At 48.3% G+C, this 25,944-nt stretch overlaps 1 protein-coding gene across 1 annotated transcript in view; it reads right to left on the bottom strand.

Moving 5' to 3' along the window:
* Window positions 1-23,321, bottom strand: part of IGSF21 (immunoglobin superfamily member 21) — a 144,001-nt gene extending 120,680 nt beyond the window's left edge. Inside the window, exon 1 of the mRNA XM_084822353.1 lies at window positions 23,196-23,321. Within this exon, the coding sequence (XP_084678479.1) occupies window positions 23,196-23,219 (24 nt within the window). The 5' untranslated portion in view covers window positions 23,220-23,321. The remainder of the gene's footprint in view (window positions 1-23,195) is intronic.
* Between the last annotated feature and the right edge of the window lie 2,623 nt (window positions 23,322-25,944).

Below are 25,944 nucleotides of genomic sequence, written 5' to 3'. Positions count from 1 at the left end.
GTGTATGAAACCTACTTACCCTTCCGCTGAAGGGGTCCGCGGGGGGGGGGGAGGCGATCCGTTCCTCCCCCTGGAATCCTCCCCAGCCAGCTCCGCTCCACAGCAAGTCTGCAGAGCTGCCAGCCAGGCCCATCCGCAGCTGGACTTCCAGCCGCTGCCATGCAAATGGTGTCCGGCATAGCAGACACCCTTTGCGTCCCTGCCCTTGGCCGTGATAGGCTATGTAAATATTTACGTAGCCTATCATGGGAAAGACCAGGGACGCAAATGGCATCCGCTATGCTGGACACCATTTGCATCTGCAGCCCAGCAGCGGAACAAAGATGACGGACCTGGACTGGCCGCTGCCAGGTAGTGTCCGTCCCAACCAGCCTTTGCGGTGTGGTGGGGCGGGGAGCAGTCCGTTCCACCACGGACTCATTGGAGTCAGTGGTGGATTTCTCCGCCATCCCTAGGATAGGATCTACCAATGCGTTCTCAGTATAGATAGGGGAGGAATTGTATATGGGGATTATGAGAAGTTCATTTTTGATCAGGATTTATGCAGTTCACACCTTCCAGACCAAATACGGACTTGGACACAATCTGCATTCAAAGACCATACATTTCCAAGCCTGCAATGTGAGTTGTGGACCCCCAAAATTGTGTTCAACAGCATGTTTTTTTCTTTTTTTTTAAGGGCATGAGAAAAGAATGCATACTTTTGAAAAATATACCCAAATGCACTTTAATCAATGGGAGAAGAATGCATACATTTCTAAGATGCACACAATTAATGGGCACATTTTGAAAAATACGCACAAAACTATGGATGGATTTTCATACAAAAGGAATAAACAAAGCTCACAATCTGATATGGACTCAACTCAGAACAGACTTTGAGAAGGAAGTTGGAGGACTTTGGCAAGTTCATTTTTGCTGATTTGCACATCCCTAATTGTATATCCCCACTTTTTATTGCAACCCACAGTTCTTCAAAATGCCCTGAAGCAAAAGTTTGGGAATATCTATGTGCCATCATTCCTATTAAATAAATATCATGTGAAAAACATCATTCTCCAGTCTTGCTAAGTATCCTGAACATTCCTAAACAAAGTGATAATTTCTCTTTGCAGAAAGGGGCTTGGGGTGTTGGATTCTCATGTGACTAAGCACGAGAACTCCCAAGAAACGAAATCTGAATGATAATAGGTCCATCCTAACCAACATACGCTTCTTGCCCTTGCCCTAGAAACTCTACCATTGCTGTTGCCTCTTCAGTGCCTCCCTCCGCTTCAAAGACACCTGTAAGCATCCCCTTGGTAGATCTTCTCAGGCAGCCTTCCCCCAACTCAGGGCTCCACCACCTAGAATTCCCATCCTCCCCAGCCAGTGTGGCCAATCCTTGCTATGAGTGATGGGAGTTGTAGTCAGACACATCTGGATGGTGCTCAAGGGGAGACATGATAGAGGTGTACAAAATGATGCATGGTATGGAGGAAGTGGAGAGGGAGACATTTTTCTCTCTCTCCAGTCACAATACTGGAACCCAGTGGGGTCATCCCATGAAGCTGATTGCGGGGAGATTCAGGACAGATCAAAGGAAAGACTTTGTCACACAGTGCAGGGTTCAGCTACAGAATTCACTTCCACAGGATGTAGTGATGGCCAACAATGTGGATGGCTTTAAAAGGGGAAAAGACAAACTAATGGAGGAGGAGGCTATCAATGGCTACTGGTCCTGATGGCTATGCTACCTCCAGTATCAGAGGCAATAAGCTGGGGAACATGGATGGGAGGGACCTGTTGCACTCATGTCCTGCTTGTGGGCTTCCGACTGGGGCATCTGGTTGGCCACTGAGGGGACAGAATGCTGGGCTGGATGGACCCTTGTTCTGACCCACCAGGGCTCTTCCAATGCTTTGATGTTCTTGGTTGGGGAGGCTAGGGATGGATGATCATACAAATTTGGAGTTTGTTGAGGTTCTCTGAGTCCTTCAAATTCTCCAGAGATTCTCCATATCCTTCCTTGACGTTCATTTCTCTTTGTTTGCATTCCTGAACATGAGCATCGTTTTTTTTCTGATTGGGAAAATGCACATTTTTTAAAGTGTGCATTTCTTCCCAATGGTAAAAATATGCATTTTTTAAAATGTGCATTTTTCACCAAATATGTACACACACACACCCCCGCTAAAACATGGAAAGGATTATTTTTGGTGGGATTTCCACAAGTGCAAATGGCATGCATGCTTTTGGAAGGGTGCATTTGCACTTTCCAGCATGAAGGCATGTTCAGGAAATTACGTACATTTCCCAAGAACTGCATTCCTGCTCGTGGTCGCAAACAGGATGCTTGCATGATTTGTGAAAAGGAATGTAATCCTCATACATCCCTAGTGGAGGCTGCTCACAGGAACTAGGTGGTTCCTTTCCTTCATTGGAAGCAAAGAAAAAAAAAGGAAAACTACACCAGCTCTGTCATTCCTTTGCACGCCTGTTCCTCACCTCCTGCCATCAAGATCTGTCAGAATCATTTACAGATCGAATAAATATAACTCAACAGGCCCAGCATCTCTGTACCAGCTCAATGGAGAGAGTCGTTCATTTCTAAAGTGGTGGAGGAGGAGACGGCAAATGATCTCAAGTGCCTGTGGGACCAAGAGAAGAATGTGGGCTGAGAGAGAGAGAAGAGAGAAGAAACCAATGTACAGCACAAGTTGTCATTTGTTGGGATTGCACCAAACAATAAAAGAAAAGAAAAATGCACCAGCAAGGTTTTTTTGTTTTGCTTTTTTAAGGAAGCAGACCCCACATCGTTTGTCATGAACTGCCCAGAGAGCTTCAGCTATTGGGTGGTATAGAAATGAAATTAATAATAATAATAATAAATATAATAATGATGATGATGATGATGATGAAACTGAGATTTAGAATAGATAGGAAACCCAACCCTCTGCTCAGCTGAGCATCAGCGTGATTGGTGGGTTTCTTTCTTTCTTTCTTTAAAACATCTGCATCTGCAACTGCATCCCACCCTATATCATTAGGAGCTCAGGGCGGCGTACAGATAAAATCAATTTGAACAGTATAAAAGAATAAATAATTTAAACAGCTAAAATGTATTAACCCATTAAACAAGGGAATACCAATTAAAATTTAAAATGATAAAACAGTTGAAACTGTGTGCTACTTTAGGGAATGCATTTAGCCCTCAAAGACTTTGGTAAAAAGCTGTGTTTTTTCTTGGCACCAAAATGAAACCAATGCCTGTGCCAATCGGGCCTCCGAGGGGAGGGCATCCCACAACTGGGGTGCCACAGCAGAGAAGGCCCTCTCCCATGTCCCACCATGGTGTATGTCTCGCACTATGGTTCTGATGGAGGTTTCTGCAAGGGATCCTGTCGCTTCTCCCTTGCTGCCCTTTATGCCTGCAACGGCCTCCCAGAACACCTTTCTAATGGCTCCCCTCTCTCTTCCTTCCCCAAAACTGCCTTTCCCAAGAAGCCATTGGCACGACCCCCTTGTCCCCACACCCTGGTGCAATTCAGCGTAAGCATGCACAACTATAACAGGAGAATATTCTTCCCTGATTCCCCTTAGGTGCATTTCCCTCACCTTCCTCTCTTGTCTGCTCTGTGCTGAATTTTTAGATTGCAAGCTCCATGGGGTAGGGACTAGCGTCCTTGTGTTTTGTGAAGTGCCATGTTCATAGACAGCAAAAGACAGACTGACAGACAGACAGACAGACAGACATGAGAAATTCGTTTCAGATCATTTTTGATCAGGATTTATTCAGTTTGGACCTTCCAGATTGAACACAGACTCAGACGCAATCTGTGGTTGAAGTCCATGCATTTCTGAGTTTGCAATGTGATTCACAGATCCCCCCCCCCCCCGAATAATGTGTTCAACAGTATGGGTACATTTGAAAAATGCACATGGAAAAATGTGCTTGAATCAATGGTAGAAGGATGTGTGCATTTCAAAGATGTGCACAATTGAAGTATACTTAAAAAAAAATACACATGAAAATACACCTGGTTCTTTTTCATGTGGAAAGGAAAGAAACAAAGCTTGCAATCTGTTCCAGACTTAGATAAAAATGAGCTCCAAGATGGAATTCAAAGAACGTTGAGCTCAACGTTGCTGATTCACACATCCCCGGCTTTTTGCATAAGCAGGAGGGCCCACAGGTGAGTGGCGGACCACACCTCTTGCATGCAGAAAGTCCCAGGTTCAATCCGCAGCATCTCTGGTTAATGCAGGTTCTCAGATAGCTGGGCTCAAATCTCATAAAGCTTTTGCCACAGCTGGCAATTCTAGTCTAGTTGGGCCAATGGTTAGAGCAGCTTCTGAGGAAAGGTAGTAGCAGGGATGTAGGAGAATTCCATTTTTGCTTCCAAAATGTCCGAGCATGCCCTGTTCGAAGCTCCAAATGTGTGCACGCGAATGCATTCACCAGAACTACTCAGAAATTATTGACCATGTCATAGAATCATAGAACAGTGGGGTTGGAAGGGGCCTACAAGGCCATCGAGTCCAACCCCCTGCTCAATGCAGGAATCCAAGTCACAGCATCCCTGACAGGTGGCTGTCCAGCCAGCCTCATCTTGAATGCCTCCAGTGTGGGAGAGCCCACCGCCTCCCTAGGGAATTGGTTCCATTGTCGTATTGCTCCAACAGTCAGGACATTTTTCCTGATGTTCAGCTGGAATCTGGCTTCCTGGAACTTGAGCCCATTATTCTGTGTCCTGCACTCTGGGATGATCAAGAAGAGATCCTGGCCTTCCTCTCTGTGACAGCCTTTCAAGTACTTGAAGAGCACTATCCTATCTCCGCTCAGTCTTCTCTTCTCAAGGCTAAACATGCCCAGTTCTTTCCGTCTCTCTTCTTAGGGCTTTGTTTCCAGTCCCCTGATCATCTTGGTTGCCCTCCTCTGAACCCTCTCCAGATTGTCTGCATCCTTCTTAAAGTGTGGTGCCCAGAACTGGACACAGTACTCCAGATGAGGCCTGACCAGTGCTGAGTAGAGGGGAACTAGTACTTCCCAGGATTTGGAAGCTATGCTTCTATTAATGCAGCCCAAAATGGCATTTGCCTTTTTTGCAGCCACATCACATGGTTGGCTCATACTCATGTGTTCGCATTTGTCTTGTTCCTGATTCTCAGTTCAATTTGAGCCAATTTCCTAATTGGCGAAAGTTCCTCTGACCTCTGTAGACTGAATCAGCCTCACTTTGGTCTATGGAGGAAATTTGGGCCAATTAGGAAATTTGGGCAGATTCGCCAAATCCCCTGTTCAATTGCTGCTCGGTTGGTGCAGTTTTCCCATCCATGCAGAGCAAGCAGGGACTGCAGACATGAACAGGAATCAAACACAAGATGAGCGGCAAGAGGATGTTTGGAGAAACCTAGCAATATCGAGCATCACTCATTTGCCCATCCCTGGGGGCAACTCAGTGTTCAGGCATCTGAGCTGGAAGGATGAGGATCAGGTTGCTGAAAAAGACTGATGGGGTGTAAGGCAGGCTTGTGCTCCTATAAGCCACTTTTGACTGCTCGTACACACACACACACATGCACACCCTACCTCCTCCTTGTAAATAAAAATCTAACATATCTGGGTCCCTTGTCCATTGCACTAGTTTTCTATTTCTATGGATGAAAGGGGAGAATTCAGACATTTAGTTCCCTCTCCTGTGGTCTGAATTGAAGATAAGAACACGGGAAGCTGCCATCTACCATGTCAGTTCGTAGTCCAGTATTGTCAACACCGACAGGCAGAAATGGCTCTCCAGGGGTTTTAAGTCAGGATTTTTCCCCAGCCCAGTCTGGAAATGCTGGAGACCTTCCGCATGCAAAGCAGGCGCACCACCACTGAGTTATAGCCCATCCCTTAGTTTCTAGTCCTCATGGTTCTGAATACAAGGCTAACTTCTGTGAAATGCCCAGACAGCTTCAGCTATGGGGCGGTATATAATTGTAGTAGTAGCAGTAGTAGTAGTAGAAGAAGAAAAATTTAGATAGGAACATAGGAATTTGCCTCCTACCAAGTTGGACCCTTGATCCATCTAGCCCAGTATTGTCAACACGGATTGGCAGCAGCGGCTCTCCAAAGTTTCAGGCAGGGTTTTTTTCAGCCCTACCTGGAGATGCCAGGAATCAAACCTGGGACTTTCTGCATTCAAGGCAGGGGCTCTGACACTGAGCCACAGCTGTTCCCAGTCACACAGCACTTTACGGCACATCTGGACCGAGCCTGTGGGTTAAGTCCTGCAACACCTCCCCTGCACATGACAAAGGCATAATTTGTGAACTGGCAATGGTTGTCACCATGAAGGCAGCACCACCCATCAGGATTGGATCATTCATGGTTGGCCATTTCATGCTCTTTTCCAAAATCTTCTCTCCAAGGAGGAGGCATCAATTCACAGCAGGTGTGAAACTCATTCCTTGGAAAGAGTAAAAGCTTTCTTCTTTTTAATGACTTCTTTAAGGTTAAAAATAGAAATCTCTTCCCCCTTTTCTCTCCTCTCGCCACTGTTGCTGCTCAGCATCAAGAAACAATTTGCTCCCCCCCCACACACACACACACTCATACACAGCTACCTCATCTTATCACAGGACCACCACAACACTTTTACAAATGGGGGAAGGATTATGCAAATCGAAATCAGCTTTTCAGGGAAAGTGGGTTAATCCAATATTACTAAGCAGGGCTACAACGGAGTGGGAAAGGGACAGAAAAGTGAAGGAAGTGTGTGCGTGGGTGTGTGAGAGGGTCAAACACTCACGTGTGCACATGATCACCTGTGGGAGAAGGGATGGGAGTAGAACCATAGAATCATATCAATTTGGAAAGGACTATGCATGTGCCACAGCCAGCAAGGGAGAAGGGGGCATGCACCTCTGGAGACGGTCTTAGGAAAGGCATTCTCTGCCTCTGTGCAAAATGGAAGGAAAGCGTACTTCTTCCAAGAAGAGGGCTGCTGCCCATGGTTTTGCAAACTCTTACTTTAAAAACAATTCACTGGTTTTGAAAACTCTGCCCGATTTTGGGCTCCTTTTCAGTCAAACCAAATTAGGGATGTTGAAAACTCAAGCACACTGAAGATCCCCAAATTCCACCTCGAAGCTCGTTTCGACTCATATCTATATCAGATTGTGAGCTTTATCGGGGGGGGGGGGGGCTCGCATGAAAATCAGTGCATATTTTCATGTGTATTTTTCCAAATGCACACATCCAATGTGTGTGCATCTTTGAAAATGTATGCATTCTTCTCCCATTGTTTAAAGCATTTTTGTGTGTGCACACTTTTCAAAAGTTCGCATTTTCTCGCACATTTTTCAAACGTACACATGCCATTGAACCCATTTTTTTCATCCGCAAATCAAATTGCGAGGTCGGAAATGTACGGGCTTCAGCTGGAGATTGTCAATGGGAGGAGGAGCAAAGTTTGAGTTTGTTGAGGTTCTCCACTTTCCATCCCAACAGTCATCTCACCTCATTTTTGTTCCCCACTGTGAGCATCCTTGTTTTCCGAATAGGCCTTGTGCACTTTCAAACATGAACAATGCACACTTTTCCAACATAGGCTAAAGCATTAACATGGGGATGGGGTTTATCTGCATTTTGGAAGTGTGCCCTTGTGCAAATGCTCATTTTCAGAAGTGTGCACTTCCACAAGTCCACACCAAACACAAATACATGCTCAGGACATTACAAAAAAAAAAATCCCAAGAATTACATGTTTGGGGCTGCAAACAGGACATGTTCAAATGATTTGAAAACCGGGAAGAAATTCTCATACATCCCTATATTTAATCAATTAAGTCAAATGATTAATCTGTTAAGCACTGAAGCCCTAATTATGGCACCATCATTAGTATGCCAAGCCATAGGTCTGTCGGGTTGGGTGGTTTGTTTTTTGTTGCTTTTAATGGGCGACTATTTGCTGCACTACACACAGTCCGGCAGGACTTCTAATCTTTTTCTAGCGGGCCTGATTTCTCTGGCACGCATGGCTGCCTTTCTAATCCAGCTTGTGCACCAGCAATGTACAGCAAATCAAGGGTAAGTGAGGCAAGAAGAAGCAGAAGCACCAAACATGCAAACATTTAGATGTGAGTTAAGCAGAACAGAATTTGTAAAACTGGGTTGCCATCTTGTGAGTTAGGGGGCGTCAGCCTCATAAATTGCTAAGAAGGATACTGTCACGCACACCTCAAACCACCACCCTCGGAGGATTCTGACCACTCATCCTCAGAAGAGACTGAAGAATAGGGCTCTCACGGGCGTCTAGTTGGAGCTTGAGCGTTGGCAATTTCTCGCCCCCTGGATGCCAGTCCGTGGACCCCCACGCTTGCCCGACTTGCCTGCAATTTTGTGTAAATGGGCCCATTTACAGCCACCATTTGTACAAAAGGGACCTTTATGTAAAAAGACAAGCTGCCGTTTCCTGCAAAGTGGCAACTCGGTGGAGCGGGGGGACGCCGAGTGCTGTTCGCCAGGTGCCCAACGGACCGCCAGGCAGCTCACCAAGCACAGCAAACAGGGTCAGGCAGCGGACACAGGTCTGGTGAGCAGTGCATTGCATGGCCAGGGGTGAGTTCAGCCATCCCTACTCCAGAGTCAATAGGAGACTCATGGAAAGGGCTCACAAGTTTTCTATCTCCCCCCAAACCAGTCCTCCAGAAGAGGGACGTGGGAATCAGCTTCTTTCACTGAGAGGGGAAGAAGGCAGCGCCTCTCCTCCTTCCCCCATCCTTGCTAGAGTGGCAGTGGCGTGGGACAGGCTGGTTGTTTTCCATAAGGCTCTTACACTTATGTAAAATGACCAGCCTGTCCCTTGCTGTTGCCGCTGTAGCAAGGATGGGGGAAGGAGGAGAGGGAGGTGCTGCCTTCTTCCCCTCTCATCCCCATGGCGGCAGGGACGAGGGACAGGCTGGTCCTTTTACGTAAGTGTAAGAGCCTTATGGAAAACGACCAGCTTGTCCCTTGCTGCCGCTGCTGCAGCAGATGGGGGCAGAGGGAAGGAGGAGGCACCTATCCTCTTCTCCCCTGCCCCCCACTACAATGATGGCTGCCAAGGCAAGAGGTTGGTTGCTGGGGGCTGAGCCTCTTCTTCCCAGTGCCAGCCCTTGACAACCAGCACGAGGAAAAAAGGTGACAGCAGCACCCCAGTGCTCTCGCCCCGATCTCCTCTAGAGTAGGCCAGGGTCAGAGGCTGGGGGCTGGCTGCACTGAGGACTCAGCAATTAAGCCCTTGTGTGCATAACGTGCAAGGGCTTGACTGGAGTCCTTGGCATGGAGAGGAGGGGCGGCTCACACAGCTCATGGGTAGCGGGGCGGGGGGAAGCTGGCCGAGCAAGTTCGGGCTGCGCGAGCGGGGGGGGGGGCAGCTCGTCGAGCTCCCCCCACCCCGGACAGAGATGGACTGGTCCATCCCTATGCACTTCAGCATTTCTCCCAAAACACCAGAAAAATGCACAGTTTTAAAAATCTTTTCCAATTCATTTATTTTTAAAGACGCTTGCAAAACGAGCGTTGAGGAAGTATTTAGGGAACCTCAGCAAGCTCAAATATCACACGTTCACCCATCCCTAGTAGAATGTTATTCTGGGGCTTTGAGGCCTGCTCTCTCCATGCAGTTTTGAAGATGTTCTGTGACTTTTCTGAAAGTGGGGATGTGCTAATTGAGAGAGCTGAGATGAGAAGAGACCTCTGTGGCCCGTTCTGGAGGAGTGTTGAATATTGACAGAACAGTATTATCGAGAAGATAACAAAGGCCTCAGGGAAAAAAGTGCCGACAAGGGTAATTGGGATGATCAATGAGTCTTGTGGGATGTCAGGTGGGGAGGGCTGCGAGTTTTACAAGGAGTGGAGTGGATAATTAGGTTTTTATTCATTAGAAAAACATGGAGAAGATTAAGATGGGGAGATGATACAATTGCAAACAACTCAGAAGGCCAATGAAAAGAGGGCCAGGGGAGGAGATGTATAGACCCAAGGGAATGTAAGAGACAAAGATGCAAGCATGAACAAAAATGTGACTCGAAACCCAGAGCCAAGGGAAGTCCAGCTGTTGACCCTAATAGATGTAGAAGGTAATTAATTACGGATGGAACCAGGACCTCGCTGTCAGTTGTGGTGAAGTGATGGGTGAACAAACATACAGCAAGTGAATTCTTTATTTACTCACAAAGGAACAAATTCATCCATGTGAGCTTAGACAAGAGTTGCCCTTTAATACGAAATCAGCCTTGCTTTAGTCTATGGAGGAAGGTTCAGGAGATTTGCGCACATTCTGGGAGATCTGTGCAAATTTCCCATGTGGTCACTGCTTGATTTATGCAAATCTCCCGTTCATACAAAGCAAGCAGTGGTCACACACATGAACAGGATTCGAGCATGACACAAGTGACAAAACCATGTTCAGAGAGTTGCTGCAATCTTGAACATCGCTCATTCGCACAACCCGACTTGAAAACGGCTTGGTAGCTAAAAGGCAGCTGGTGCTGTTCTGTTCTTTGAACACATGTTTAATGTGTGACTCTCCAGGTGCTCCACTTAAGAGGAGTGTTCCTGTTCAGGGTGCCAGCCAGTTTGCAACAAGACTCCTTGTAGGGACCATGTGAGTGAGGCCTCCTGTGAGAGTCTTTACTTTCTCCTGAAACATCCCTGCGTGGGGCTGTAAGGCGAGCTTTCTTATTTACATAAGAAGAAATATTGCATTTGCTCAGCACACAATCCAAAACCATAGTATAAAAAAAAAGAAAAGAAAGGAAAAGAAAAGAAAAGAGAAGAGAAGAAAGAAAATACCTCCAACAACAGAAACAGATGTCCTACTACAGTCTCCTTTTGCTTTGTTCCTTGTTGCAAAACTGTGATGCGAATGACCCAGGTTGATCTTAAATGGGCCTGGTGGGTGGACACCTACAGGATGCAGTTGCCTCCTTGAACTTTGGAATGGTAGAACTGTACAGATTCTCTTGCTTTTGAACTGGTTACGTAAGCCAGTTCAATACGTAAGATTGGGGGAGAAATCAGCAGTTGCTGTCAGAACCCACCCAACCTGCAAACAGCCCCACAAAGGCCTCGCTGCAGCCTCCGACCCCTTGACAACGGGCTAAGATGACAGCCTCCACCATTGCAACCTTTCACTTCCCACCATAGCTGATTCTGTCCCCAGCAGGGTCAGCCCAGGCTGCAGGAGAGCTGCTGCGCGTTAGCGCGGAGAATCTTAAACGTCTCCGTGCATTAAAAGCACCCGACAAGGGATTTATCTCTCCCCACTCTTGCCACCCACATCATCTTATTGTTTATCTGAAATCCCCCTGGGTGTCTGAGATCGCAATCTGTTTGGAATGGAAAAGCGGGACCAGGGAGGCTGTCTCCAACCAGCGTGAGCCTACGGCTTTTTTATTTTTATTATTCTTGTTATGAATAGTAATGATGAGATTTTTTTATTCATGTTTTCTGTTCAGAAGACATCTACTGATGCAGCTGGTTAGTTGGATCAAGAAGGGTGTCAGAAGACAGAGCTAGAATATTGATTTCATTTGTCAAACCAGTTTTGCGTCCCGCCCGCATCCTACCCTTTAAAAAGGCATGAAACATTTTCCTCCCTCTTGAATTTTCAACTCAGATTAGTATTTCTCAGCTAATGCTGAGTGCCCAGATCACTTAATTCTCTCTCCTTCACTGGCTTCCCACCCTCTTTGATAACCCTGAAGGCTGCACAGGCTTTCTCACTCCACTTTCTTTCAGCCCTTCGTTTCTCACTAGGGGGGGCCACGGCTCAGTGGTGGGACACACAACTTACTTTGCCTGCAGAAGCTCCCAGATGCGATCCTCCGCATATCCAGACTGGACTTCTGTAATGTGCCATATGTGGGGCTGCCTTTGAGGACAATTCAGAAACTTCAGCTGGTGCAGAATGCAGCCACCCAAGTATTGTTGGCCAGGTGATGCGACCCTATAATGCCGATAGTGCACCAGATGCACTGGTTCCCAGCGCGTTTCCCATCACAATTTAAAGTTATGGTTTTGACCTTTAAAGCCTTAAATAGGGATGTGTGAGAAATTTGTTTCATGTCATTTTTGATCAGGAGTTGTTACCCACTTCACATCTTCCAGACCGAACATAGACTTAGATGCAATCTACAGTCAAAACCCGTACATTTCCAAGCTTGAAATGTGATTCGTGGACACCCCCCCCCCCCAAACTGCACCCAACAGCATGCGTACACTGGAAAATGTGCATGGAAAAATGCATACTTTTGAAAAATGCTCGCAAACATGCTTTAACCAATGGGAGAAGAATGCGTACATTTCAAAGATGCATTCAACTGATGAACACATTTGGAAAAATACCCATGAAAATAAGCATGGGGTTTTATGCGAAAAGACAAAAAACAAAGCTTGAGATCTGATACTCGAGTAGGAACAAGCTTCAAGATGGAATTTGGAGAACTTTGGTGAGCTCCAGTTTTGCTGATTCACACATCCCCAGCCTTAAACCACCTTCACCCCGATCAGCCTGCCCGCAGTTTAGGATCCCCAAGAGAGGCCCTTCCCACTTGCTCACCTGTGAGAGCAGTTTGATGGGAAACCACACGAGAGAGGGATTTTTCCGCAGTGGCCCCACTCCTCTGGAATAAGTTGCCATCGGGGGTCCACAGGCTTTTAAGATGGCCCTGAAAACGTACTTCTTTCCTCCGCCCTTCCCCTGGTTATTTTTTATCTGTCTGGGTTGTGGCTGCAGTTGTTTGTTGTAAGTTTAATTTCATGCTGGTATTTGCTGCTATTTAGAATCTTGGCCGCTGTTGCTCTTTGTTTTGTGTTTTTACTGTTTTTCTTGTGTGTGTTTTACCATTTTTAATACTGCATCAGTTTTTATAATGTGTTTTGTTGTTGTGTACACCAACTTGGGATTGCTCCTGCTCTGAAAGGCATTCAAGAAATATTATAAATAAATTAAATAAATAAAAATTCCTGCCTGGAACCCTGGAGAGCCATTGCTGCCAGTCAGTGTTGACAATAATGGGCTAAGTGGACCCAGGGTCTGACTCAGCGTAAGGCAGCTTCTTTTGTTCCTATGGTCCATTACATCCCTGCCTGGGACCCTCTGCACCTCCAGAACTTCCAAACGTAGATGCACAAAGATCTCCTGTTCCCTGAAAGCAGGAAACAGGTCAAGATCTAGAGGCATATGAACATCAGAAGAGTCCTGGGTCAGACCAAGGTCCATGTTGTTCAACATCCCATTCACACAGTGGCCAACCAGCAGCCCACGGGAAGCCCACAAGCAGGACACGAGTGCCACAGCACCCTCCTGCCCATGTTCCCCAGCAACTGGTGTACACAGGCATGCTGCCTCTGATACTGGAGGTAGCACAGAGCCATCAGGACTAGTAGCCATTGATAGCCTTCTCCTCCATGAATTTGTCCAACCCCCTTTTAAAGCTGTTCAAACTGGTGGCCATCACTGAATCTTGTAGTAGTGAATTCCATAGTTTAACTGTGTGCTGTGTGAAGAAAACCTTCCTTTGATCTGCCCTGAATGTCCCACCATTCAGGTAGCTTTATGGGATGACCCCATTGGCGTTCTAGTATTGTGAGTGAGAGAGGGGAAAAATGTCTTCCTCTCCCCTTTCTCCACGCCATGCATAATTCTGGACACTTCTACGATGTCTCCCTTTACTTGCCTGATAAAAAAATCATATAAAAAATAACATAAATACTCATCCAATAAGTGTGTACACATCTTTCAACAACAAAAATCAGATCAGGGAAAGCAATGAATACGGGGAACATCATCTCTAAATGTATCATTCCAAAACATGACAAAGACCTATCAATAAACCTATCTCAAACATTTTTTTTCTTCTCTAGCCCTTATATAAGAAGTTGATTTCATTGCTATTGCCACATTCCAGACCCTTAAAAAAAAATCAGAGACGAGAGGCAAATGCCCTTTCCCCAAAATGAAGCCATTGAGATTTTTTGCCACTGTCAACAGATTCGTGACAAATTCCACATCTACCTTTTCCACACAATCTTTTAAATAATTAAGGAGCATCCTAAGAGGATCCTTTGGAACCCTTTATCTGCTCAATATAAAACACAACCAGATTCAACAGATTTAATTTGAGCACAATGCCTAAAAAAGGTGCATATAATCTGCTCCACAAGAACCACATCTCCATCACGTATCATGTTCTAAGCCATATATCTTCTTAATTTTGCAAGGTGTTAAATATAATTGGTATGGTGTTTTAAAATAAATTTGTTTCAAATTCATTGCAATTAGGCTTTTTGCCATATGTTCACCAACCCATTGCCAACCTTCTGAAGGTAATGCCAGTCCTAAGTCCATCTCCCATTCTCGATTAGTTCTCCCTCAGAGAGTTGCTCCAGCCAAGTCACCCGTGATAGGCTACGTGACGATTAACGTAGCCTATCATGGCTGACTTTGCAGATCTAGCCGTGATAGGCTACATTAATCGTCACGTAGCCTATCACGGGGGCGTTTTTTTTTTAAAAAAAAAAACTTTGGAGTTCACGGCCGGGCGAGGTGAGGCGCCTCCTCCCCGGCCTGAATTTCGGCCGGGCGAGGCGGGAAGCCTCCCCCCCCGGCCTGAACTTCGGCCGGGCGAGGTGGGAAGCCTCCCCCCCGGCCTGAACTTCGCGGGGGGAGCAGCGAAGCGCCTCCCCCCCACCGCGAACAAGCTTCGAGGACAGGTAAGTGACTTTCGTCCACCCCTACTTACCTTTGCTCCATCCCTCCCCGCGGAATCCTTGACGGGGGGGAGGCGATCTGGTCCTCCCCCCGGAATCCTCGATGGCCAGCTCCGCTCTGCGGCCAGGCCTCGGAGCAGCCAGCCAGGGCCGTCTGCAGCCGGATTTCCAGCCGCGGACGGCCTGGTGCGGACGCAAATTGAGGCCGCTGTAGCGGCCACCATTTGCATCCAGCCAAACAACCATGATAGGCTACGTAAGAATTTACATAGCCTATCACGGCTAACCTAAAAAAAACAAAAAAAAAAACGCAGCGTACGCAAATGGCGACGGCTACTGCGGCCACCATTTGCGTTCCCTATTTTTCGCCAATTTATCCTACGTAAATATTTACGTAAGATAAAATGGCGAAAAAAAGGGGAACGCAAATAGCGTAGCGTAGTGTAGCGCTATTTGCGTTCCTTTATTTTTCGCCATTCTAGCCTACGTTTTTTTTTTCTCCGCCATCCCTAATCTTGCTACCTGAGATGTTGGGATTGAACCTGGGACCTTCTGCATGCAAAGCACGAGCTAAATACAGTAAGATTCCAGTCCTCATGGTTCTGAATAATGGTTGATTTAAATAGGAGCCTGAGAAGGTGCCTTAACCTGAGGTCAGTGTCAGGGTGGACACTGAGCCCATAGAATCCCAGAGTAGTTCTGATGCTGAGGAAGAGCAGTCGCTCCTTCGGGAGAGGAGCGCGCTCCTTTTTTCCCAGGACCAACAGCTGACGGAGATTCCTCCCACCCACATTCCTAGTTTAGAAAGCAGTCCAGGGAGTGACTCAGCACAGATAGCAGACTGGGGGGGATGCGCGGCGCAGGCGCAGAGAGGGGCGCCAAATGGTTCACGCTCAAAGAACGGTTGCGCCCAGAGGATCCAAGGGAAAAGGGGAGGGATTCTCCCTAGTCCTTATATTCAGGGGTCTGCCAGTAATTGCCTTTCAAACGGGGACCAACTGTTCCAACTTAGGGCAGAGGGATGCTGCTGCTCAGATCTAGTTGCTACCTGTAGAGTTATTAAGTTGTAAAAGAAGAATAAAGCTTTGAAAAGAATCCCTTTGTCTGTGTCTGGACTTGGCTACTAGATTAGTCTGTGAGGGCCCTCCAAGGAGCCCTTGACAGCTTGGTCCCCGTTCCTCTTTTTTTTCTCTCCTCTCTCTCTCTCTCTCCGATTGCCTTATGGAGGGTGCTGGGGACCCAGCGCTGCAAGCTCTGCTGCAAGAGAACCAGTTGCTCCGTGATCAGATGGCTCAACTGTCGGCGGCTGTGCAAGATCTACAGGCTAGGTTTCAACCCCCCCCCCCACCTCCACTTCCCCCACGCCGTAAATGCCCGGTGGCGTTGCCAGAGAAGTTTTCTGGTGAGAAAGAACGTTTTCAGATTTTCAGGGCCCAATCAGAGCTGTACATGCGCCTTCGACCTGAGGATTTGCAGACGGAACAGGTTCGTGTGGGTTTTGTCATTAACCTGCTGTCGGGCATGGCAGCTAAATGGGCTTCGGGACTTCTCGCTAATGACCCCCTGCTCGGGGACTATCAAGGTTTCATGACAGCCATGGCCCGTTTTTTCGGTGACCCCCTGCACACGCAGATGGCTTCTCGGGAGATTCGCCGCCTCTGGCAGGGTAAGGACTCAGTTTCCAGCTACGCGACTTCCTTTCGCTTGCTGATGCAGGATTTACAGTGGAATGATGCCGCGCTACTGGCTCAGCTTTTGGATGGTTTGAACGACGAGATTTTGGATGAGTTGGCGCATGCACCCAGCCCGCCTACTTTGGGGGAGCTCATCCACACCTGCCTTCAGATAGATAGTCGACTGGAGGGGCACCGGCAGTCCCGGTGGGGAGCCAGGGGCCAGTATTTCCCTCCTCCCATTCCCCCACGTTTCCTGCCTCCTCCCCCACCCGCCGCTCCGACACTGGGGGCAGAGGAGACCCCGATACAGCTGGGAGCTACTCGAGCCTCGCTGCCGCCAGAGGAGTTTAAGCGCCCCCGTGCTGAGCGCCGATGTTTTCGATGTGGAAAGCTGGGGCATTTCGCCAAGACCTGCCAAGTGACATCCACGGCTCTGCTGCCTCCCCCTCCCCCTCCTCCTCCTCCTCCTCTCCTTCCCCCTCCTCCTCGTCCCCAGGCCTGACTAGGCTGCCCCCCAAGCCTGTTGGGGGCCTCAGTTGTGGGGGTCAGTTCCCCACTGGGTGGGTGCTTTCCCCAACCCCCCCACCCTCCCATCTGCTGTTGCATGTTCACCTCTGCTCCTCTCAGAGGGGGTGTGTGGAGGCCCTGGCTTTAGTGGACTCGGGGGCGACGACCAGTTTCATGGATGAGTCCTTCACCCTTTTCCACAAGATTCCTACCCTGCCCCTTCCTGCCCCCTCGGCAGTGGAGACCATTGATGGGCGTCCTCTCTCTTCGGGTGCGGTGACCCGGATTACAGTTCTGCTCGCTATGCGCACCCAGTCCCACGTTGAGCAGATTCAGTTTCACTTAGCCAAGGTTCCCTTATGCCCAATCGTGCTGGGTATTTCCTGGCTTTCTAAGCACAACCCTCAGATTTCTTGGGGACTTCAGCAAGTGGAGTTTGTGTCTCCCTACTGCCGGGAGCATTGCCTCCCGGAGGAGGCGCCAGTCCCAGCCCAGGCCTTAACCCTTTCCTCTCCCTCCTCGTCGGTTTCTGGCAGTCCTTCAGCGACTGTCATCCTCCCAGAGAAGTATGCAGCTTTTCGGGATGTGTTTGACAAGAAAGAGGCTGACCGGCTTCCCCCCCACCGCCCTTTTGACTGTGCCATTAACCTCATTCCGGGGGCGACCATCCCCGCTGGCCGGCTGTATCAGATGTCGGAGCCGGAACTTCGAGCTCTGCGGGAGTTTTTGGACACAAATCTCAAACGCGGTTTCATTCGCCCCTCCTCCTCCCCCACCTGCGCCCCTACCTTCTTTGTGGCCGAAAGGTCTGGAGAACTCAGGCCGGTGCACGATTTCCGAAACCTAAATTCCGTCTCCATCCCTGACAAGTACCCCCTCCCCCTCATACCAGAGATGCTGGAGTGCCTGGGGCGAGCCAAGATTTTCACAAAGTTGGACCTGCATAACGCATATAATCTCATTCGCATCCGGGAGGGGGATGAGTGGAAGACCTGTTTCGGGACCCGGTACGGACCGTATGAATACCTAGTAATGTCTTTTGGGTTAGCCTGCGCCCCTCCCACTTTTTCGCGTTTTATGAATGCCATCTTCAGGGACTATTTGGACACTTTCCTCATTGTGTATCTCGATGATTTACTTATATTTTCTGAGGGCTCCGAGGCCCATCAACGCCATGTCTCTGCTGTACTCCAGCGCCTCCACTAGAACCATCTTTATGCCAAGCTGGAGAAATGTGCGTTTGACCTAACCTCTTTGGACTTTCTTGGCTACGTTATTTCACCTGACGGTATCAGGATGGATCCTGCAAAGGTCCAGGCTGTCCTCTCCTGGCAGGCTCCGTCCACCAAGAAGGACTTGCAACGTTTTCTGGGGTTTGCTAATTTTTACAGAAAGTTCCTGCCCAGTTTTGCTCGGCTCACTTCTCCTCTCACGGACCTCCTTAAGGGCAAGAAATCTCCTTTTCATTGGACAGCATCAGCCCAACAGGCTTTCAATGAACTTAAGAGGCTTTTCAGTTCTGAGCTGATCCAGTTACATCCCGACCCGAGGAAGCCTTTTGTAGTGCAAACTGATGCCTCTGACTTCACGGTGGGGGCGGCGCTCTTTTAGCTTCATCGGGAGGGCGGCGGGCTGCAACCCGATCCCACGAAAAATGTGCATGCTCCGTTGCTCCTGAGGCGCTTCCACCAGCTGTACCCCTACAAACCTGGGGTCCCAGGGGAGGAGCAGGAGGGAGGGCCTCATGGGAGCGGGGATGATGTCAGGGTGGACACTGAGCCCATAGAATCCCAGAGTAGTTCTGATGCTGAGGAAGAGCAGTCGCTCCTTCGGGAGAGGAGCGCGCTCCTTTTTTCCCAGGACCAACAGCTGACGGAGATTCCTCCCACCCACATTCCTAGTTTAGAAAGCAATCCAGGGAGTGACTCAGCACAGATAGCAGACTGGGGGGGATGCGCAGCGCAGATGCAGAGAGCGGCGCCAAATGGTTCGCGCTCAAAGAACGGTTGCGCCCAGAGGATCCAAGGGAAAGGGGGAGGGATTCTCCCTAGTCCTTATATTCAGGGGTCTGCCAGTAATTGCTTTTCAAACAGGGACCAACTGTTCCAACTTAGGGCAGAGGGATGCTGCTGCTCAGATCCAGTTGCTACCTGTAGAGTTATTAAGTTGTAAAAGAAGAATAAAGCTTTGAAAAGAATCCCTTTGTCTGTGTCTGGAATTGGCTACTGGATTAGACTGAGAGAGCCCTCCAAGGAGCCCTTGACAGTCAGACCCTGGGTCCATCTAGCCCAGTATTGTCGACACTGACTGGCAGCCATGGCTTTCCAGGGTTTCAGGCAAGAATCTTTCTACAGCTTCTCCCCCCAAAGCATAACCTATCAGTGATCCTGCATCTTGCTACCTGGAGATGCTGGGATTGAACCTGGCACCTTCTGCCTGCAAAGCAGGGGCTCTACCACTGAGCTGTGGGCCCTCCCAGCCTGCCTGGAAGCCCATTGGGTCCACTCCTAGACCACCTGTGGTGTGTTCCTCATTGTTCTGAATAAAGAGCTGATTTCAGTAGGAACACCAGAAGCGGCCTTCTACTGAGTCAGACCATGGCTCCATCTAGCCAGGGATGTACAAAAGTCACTTACCTGGTCCCGCAGCTTGCTTCGCGGTGGGGGGGAGGCGCTTCGGTTCTCCCCCCGAAGTTCAGGGAGAAGCACCCCATCTCCCTGGCCGCGAAATAAAAAAGTGGATGTAGCCTATCACGGCTAGATTTCCAAAGTCAGCCGTGATAGGCTACGTAAATTGTTACGTAGCCTATCACGGGTGACTTTGGGGGGGGGGGAAGCGCGTACGCAAATAGCGTTGCCCTTATTTTTGCCATAGTCTATGTAAATCTTTAGTACCTGGGCCCAAATAAGGAATGCAAATGGCGGCGCCCATGGGCGCCGCCATTTGCATACACGCTTTTTTTTTTCAAAGTCACCCGGGATAGGCTACGTAACGATTTACGTAGCCTATCACGGCTGACTTTGGAAATCTAGCTGTGATAGGCTATGTAAATCGTTACGTAGCCTATCACATGTGTGTGTGTGTGTGTGTGTGTGTTTACATTCACTTTGTAATGGTGGCGGCGGATGCCATAATGGTGGCGGCGGCAGCCGGTCGGAAGACCGGCCGCCGCCCCTGCCGAAACGCCGCCGAAACGCCGCCGGGACCCGCCACCGAGACGGACATTCGAGGGAGGTAAGTCCCATCCCGGGGGGGGGGGCGGGGGGGGAGAATTTCACTGCCAATTTCGGGGGGCCGAATGCGTTGGCATTCGGCCTCCCCGAGATTCGTGGAGAAATTCTCCGCCATCCCTACATCTAGCCCAGTATTATCAACTTGGGGCCTCCTGCGTGCAAGGCATGGGCTCTACCACTGAGCTATAGCCCTCTCTGGAGGCTCCAGGTTAGGCAAGGTGGCTGTTATACTCTTTTCATAATCTGATAAGTAAACGAAGAAGGAGAGGAGAGTTTGCATTTTAAAAAATCACATCCAAGAGAAGCAAATTGGGGAAACGGTGGTAGAAAGCAAGGTGAGTTATTTTGGAGGGAAAATATCCCCCACACCCCAAAGAAGTACTATTGTCCAGAAACATGAGACTGGCCTGGCCAACATTCAGCTCAGCTGTTCCTTTTGCACATTTTTAGAGATTTGAAGCAGCAACTCCCAAGCAACTATATACAAAACCAGAATGCTGGCCAGAACAGGTGCTTTTTTTTAAAGTACTGCTAAAGGCAAACCATGCAAAGAGATAAGATATACAACAACAATTTTCTCCCATCTTCCTCGAGCGGGTTGAACTAGAGCAGCAGCGAGGGCAGCAGCCAGAAAGAGATGGCAATCAAATTCCCAGGCAGGGTTAAACTCCCTTCATTCCCCCGAAAAGACTTAATGGGTTTTGAGATAAATAGACCTCCGGCTCTTGCAGCTGTCCAGGTGACCTGGAACTAAATGGCATTTGACACAGATTGCTAACACATACTGGCCTTTTTTGGGGGGGGGTGAGAGAGGGGGGGAGGGGGGGAGGGGGGGGAGGGAGGGACCGTGTGTGTGTGTTTGCCCAAGAGCTCCAGCTCTCAGTTGCATACCTAATTATTTCAAATATTGGCCTGTTGGGTCTACGCTAAACATGTACTTCACAGACACAGACTTTGGTGGATCTATGAGAATTTCATTTCTGCTTGCAGAACATGTGAGCATGCCCCATTCCAACCCCTAAACCCAAGCCTGAGCACATGTCCACCAAAGATGTTCACAGATGGTTGACTGTGTGATTGCATTCATCTGGCTCCTGATTCCCAGTTTGATTTGCACAAGTGTCCTATTTTGTGCAAATTTCCTCAGTGGAGTGGATCAGACCCGCTTTCTCCTACGGAGGAAATTTGCACAAATTAGGAAATTTGCCCAAAATTTGAGATATGGTTGGAGATCTCCCGTCTGATTGCTGGTCAACTTGTGCAAATCTCCTGTTTGCGCAGAGCAAGCAGTGATTGCAAATGGGAATTGGCCATGAGAGAAATGGACATACTTTTAAAATTGGGCGATGAGCTCCAGTCCCAGCCAAAATGGCCTGGTTTTGTGCTCTCACAGTAAGGATGGATAGATCCTGCTTTGGGTACTTGGCAGCTTTACAGGGGCGAGCTACTCAACATGACAGGCATGGATGCTCCATTCATGCCTGCAATGTTGCGTAGATGGCCCCTTTATGCCCACCGATTATGCAACGTTACCTACCCAGAAGCGCCAAGCTGCCATTGCTGTGCACAACGGCACTGTGCTAGGGAGGACGAGCAGCTGCCGCATGCTCACCAAGCCATGGGGCGCTTGCTGATCAGGTCAGCAAATGCCCCACAGGGGCCAGGAGGGCAGGCGAGGGGGAGTCTGTCGGACTCCACACACACACCCGACTCTCACGACATCCCTATCTCGCAGTGCAATCCTATGCACAGTTCCGCAGAAGCAAGATCCGCTACATTGAATGGGGCTTGCTCCCAGGTAAGCATGCACGGAATTGCAGCTTGCCAAAGAGTAACTCCTTCAGAACAGACCACATTCCTTTGCTCCTGCGTAACTCTGGACACAACAGTTCTGAGGCCTGGTTTCTGCTAGCAGGAATTTCATTTATTTATGTCAGTTTTATCTTCAGATTTCTGTAATGGCATACACGTAAGAAAATGACATGCAATTTTAGACATCAGGTGAAAGTTGGCCTGCCCCAAACAAAGCAGAATTTAAAGGCAACAGCAGGAAGCACCCCCCCCCCCAGATAAAGCGGCAAGTAGTGCAGCCTATTTACAAGTGCTCAGCAAAGAAAACTGATGTTCATAAAGAAGTGCTGGTCAGCTCTTCATGTGGGACCTAAAACTTAAAGAAAGGAGCAAGTGCACTTCTTAAAAGAAGATGTTCTAGAAATGGGGACTGCCACCAAAAAGGGCCTGCTCCTCCAATGCTAGCCTCCCTCACCTCTGAACATTGAAAGGACTCTGAAGAACTTACTGCTCCTGCAACTTCCTAGGGCAATAATCCAAATGAGCGACCCTTGCAGCCAGTGAGACACAGCAGAAGAACTCATGTCTCAGATAGAGATGCCAGAGAAATCCACAATGGAATCAAATCAGTTCATATCTCTATGAATCCAACTTGCAGAGTCTGCAGTGCACCAGCGTTTCCCGCGTTGCATGGATTCCTGCCCCACAAGGTATCCCTGCCGTTATCTCCAACCTCAGATCAGAGATAACATTGAGGATCGCACTGTGGACCACTCTCCCTGCAGAGGGCCTGGTGAGGGCACACACACGCAAAACAGCTCTGCACCCCTGTGTAAGAGTGCATTCCTCCTGCCTTTCATCATCATATGGTTCAGCCTCCCCCAATCTGGTGCACTCCAGATCTTGTAGACATCAACTCCCATCTGCCCCTGCCAACATGGCCAAAGGTCAGGAATGCTGAGAGTTGTAGTCCAAAATATCTGGAGGGCACCAGGTTGGGGAAGGTTGATATATTTGTACTGAGCAAGAGGTGGAGAACCTGGGGCCCTCCAGATGTAGTTGGACTACAACTCCCAGCATCCCTGACTATTGGACAGGCTTTCTGGGGCTGATGGGAGTTGGAGGTCAACAATATTTAAGTGATTTAAGTATTGCACAGGGACCCAACTTGGACATGTTCTCGCATCATACGTCAAAACAACCGTGCGGGGAACTTTTGGAGCAGAGCAGCGGGCCGACTCCGAGTCCCATTTGCATGCTTACCCGGTACCAAACTATTTCCCGCATCCTGCCGTCCGTCTTGAAGTTACATTTCAAAGTCACGGCATCTCCAACCACCACAGGTGGCAGCGGCTCTATGCTGACCGTCAGGTAACCTGGAAGAGAGAGAGGCAGAGGTGAGGAAGAGAATGTGGATGAGAGCACGAGAAAGGGCTTGCTGGATCAGATCAGCAATGTCCAACCAGACAAACACTCGAGAATACCGTGAGTGAGTGAGTGAGTGACATTTATATCCCACCCTTTTTCCCCTCTTGCAAGGAACTACATGATCCTCCTTCTCTCCATTTTGTCCTCACCACGACCCTATGAGGTAGGTTAGGCTAAGAGTCAGGGACTGGCTGAAAGTCACCCGGTGAGCTTCATGGCCGAGTGGGGCCTAGAACCCGTGTCTCCCGAGTCCCAATCTGACACTCTCACCACGACACTATGCTGGCTCAGGATAGTGATCCTCTGTGATCTCTCACTAGCACTAGGAAACCAAACATGCACTACCCCAATGCATGGAAAACTCTGTGACTTCCCTGCAAAAGGGAATGGTTTATTTTTCTTCCATTAATTTGGGAACTGCTTGTGCAACTTCTGCATTCGATGGCTGTTCAGTTTTGTGCAATTGTCCTTTTGGTGCAAAAATCAAATAGCAAGTGCACACGCGAGTGTGTATTGAGAGGGACAAGCAGTGAGCTGATGTTTAGAGAGTCTTGGCAAGCTTGAACGTTACTCGTTCATCCATCCCTAAAACAAGTTAGAGCTCTAAAGGTGATCAAAAGTACTTTGAATCATGTCCAGAAACAGACCAGTAACCAGTGTCACGATGTAAAACTTCTTTCCCCAACCTGCTGCCCTCCAGATTTTTAGGACTTCAAGCACGGTCAACAGTCGGGAATGATGGGAGTTGTAGTCCCAACACAGCCAGAAAGCACCAGATTAGAGGAAGCTGCTTTAAGCCCCAGGAACATACGTTCCTTGTGGCTAGTCCCAGCTAGTAGCTCAAAGTTACGGAATCCCGCTTCAAAGAAGCCAGTAGAAGAAAGAGTCTGATCACTAAAGGAAGCTAGGAATCAACCACCCCTTTGATTTAATGTGGTTTTCTGCCTAAACCCCAAATTGACAGCAAAACAGGAGTCTGGGGGTGAGGAGGGGAGGTTGCACAGCTTGTCACAAGTCAAAGTTATTACAGTCAAATATGTACAGTTGGCAGGCATGCTCCGCTATTAGCTGTAAACACAGCACACACCAAAGAAGAGTTTGCAAGCCAGGAACGGGGGCGGGGGGGGGGGGAGACACCTGCTTGGCAAAGTCCCCAGACAGCCCGATACAAATGGTATGATTAATGTCAGGGGTGTCATGTGAATGTTCCCCAGCCAATCACACTGTCAGCTTGAGGAGAACAGGTGCTTCTGTGGTAATACATTTAGAGACTCACTTAAGAGGAAGCGAAGAGGAGAAATCCCATCAAGTTATCCGCCCTATCCTTTCAGAGTCTTCGATTTTACTAATAGAACCTGTAGAAGGGAACAGAGGTGGCTCCGGCATGTTTCCACTGCCTTCGGATGTGTTTTTTAATGGCAGAAAAGATATCTTCTAAAAGGTGTGTGTCTGTGTGTGTGTGAAATCTGCGTTCTAGATTATAGAAAAGGTATTATTTTCCCCCTCACCCCTCCTAAACTGTAAAGAAAAATCAGATGAAATTCTGTTCCTGGATCTCCGTAACTCAAAGACAATCACACATACTGTCCTCCTCACATTGTACCATGATGGTTCTAGGGATGTATGAAAATTTCATTTCAGTTCGCAAATCACTAAAAAAATGCCCTGTTCACAAGCCCAAACATGGACACACATGGAAGCATGTGTTCTCTGAAAGTGTTTGCAACTTCCTGAACATGCATTCATGTTCGCAAAATATGCACTTGAAAAATGCACAACTTTTCCCATTTGAACCAACAAAAACAGGATGTAAATGAGGATCAGTGTGAGCCAAACCAAAAGTTGGAGAATTTCAGTCATCTCTAGCATCTTTAGTTCTCCCATCCCTAGTTCCATCTCTTTTGAGTTCTGGTATATACCTGCCTGTCTGTTGTACCAGCCCACACAAAATCTTGCAAAGGGCACTGAGATAAATTAGAAAATGAGAGGAAATACAGATCAGCTTCTTCCCCCCCCAAAAAAATGGCCCCCACTTTGCTCCCCCTGATAATCATTCCTCTCCTTGTTTCATGGACACCGAATCCTCCGTTAACTTGATGCTTCATTACTCCAAACAGCTCCATCTGTCTTCCTCCTCTCTCACCAAGAACACTTATACCGTACCTATTAAGATACATTTAGCAAAATAGCCCTCAGTATTTAAGAATTAGACATGGCCACACAGGGAAATTATTACCAGAGATCTGTCTTCGTCAAGACACATTACGGTGCTCAAAGGATGTTATGAAAGCTAAGCAAAATGATAGCCTGGAGATAGTGCAGATGCAGAACAGTTGCCAAGAGAGGAGGCCAAACAAATCAGATTCAAGGAGAGGAACTAAGTCCCCTTGGGGAACAGATTACTGGGGGCTCAAAGCTTCGTCAAAACCAGTCCCTCTGAGGGCAGATAATGCTAACTGAGAAGTGACTGGTCTGGTTGATGGATTTCTTTAAGGCAACAATATCAACAGTTAATTCCCCAAATCCAGTATCATACACCATGTTTTCCTTAAAAATCTCTAAATCAGGTTGGCAAATTAGTTGC

This window comes from Heloderma suspectum, chromosome 15, assembly GCF_057233095.1.
Source record: "Heloderma suspectum isolate Gila_16-S chromosome 15, 16-S_ref, whole genome shotgun sequence".
NCBI lineage: Eukaryota > Metazoa > Chordata > Lepidosauria > Squamata > Helodermatidae > Heloderma > Heloderma suspectum.
Note: the sequence above shows the minus strand (reverse complement) of the source record. Positions and strands in the feature narration are given on the sequence as shown.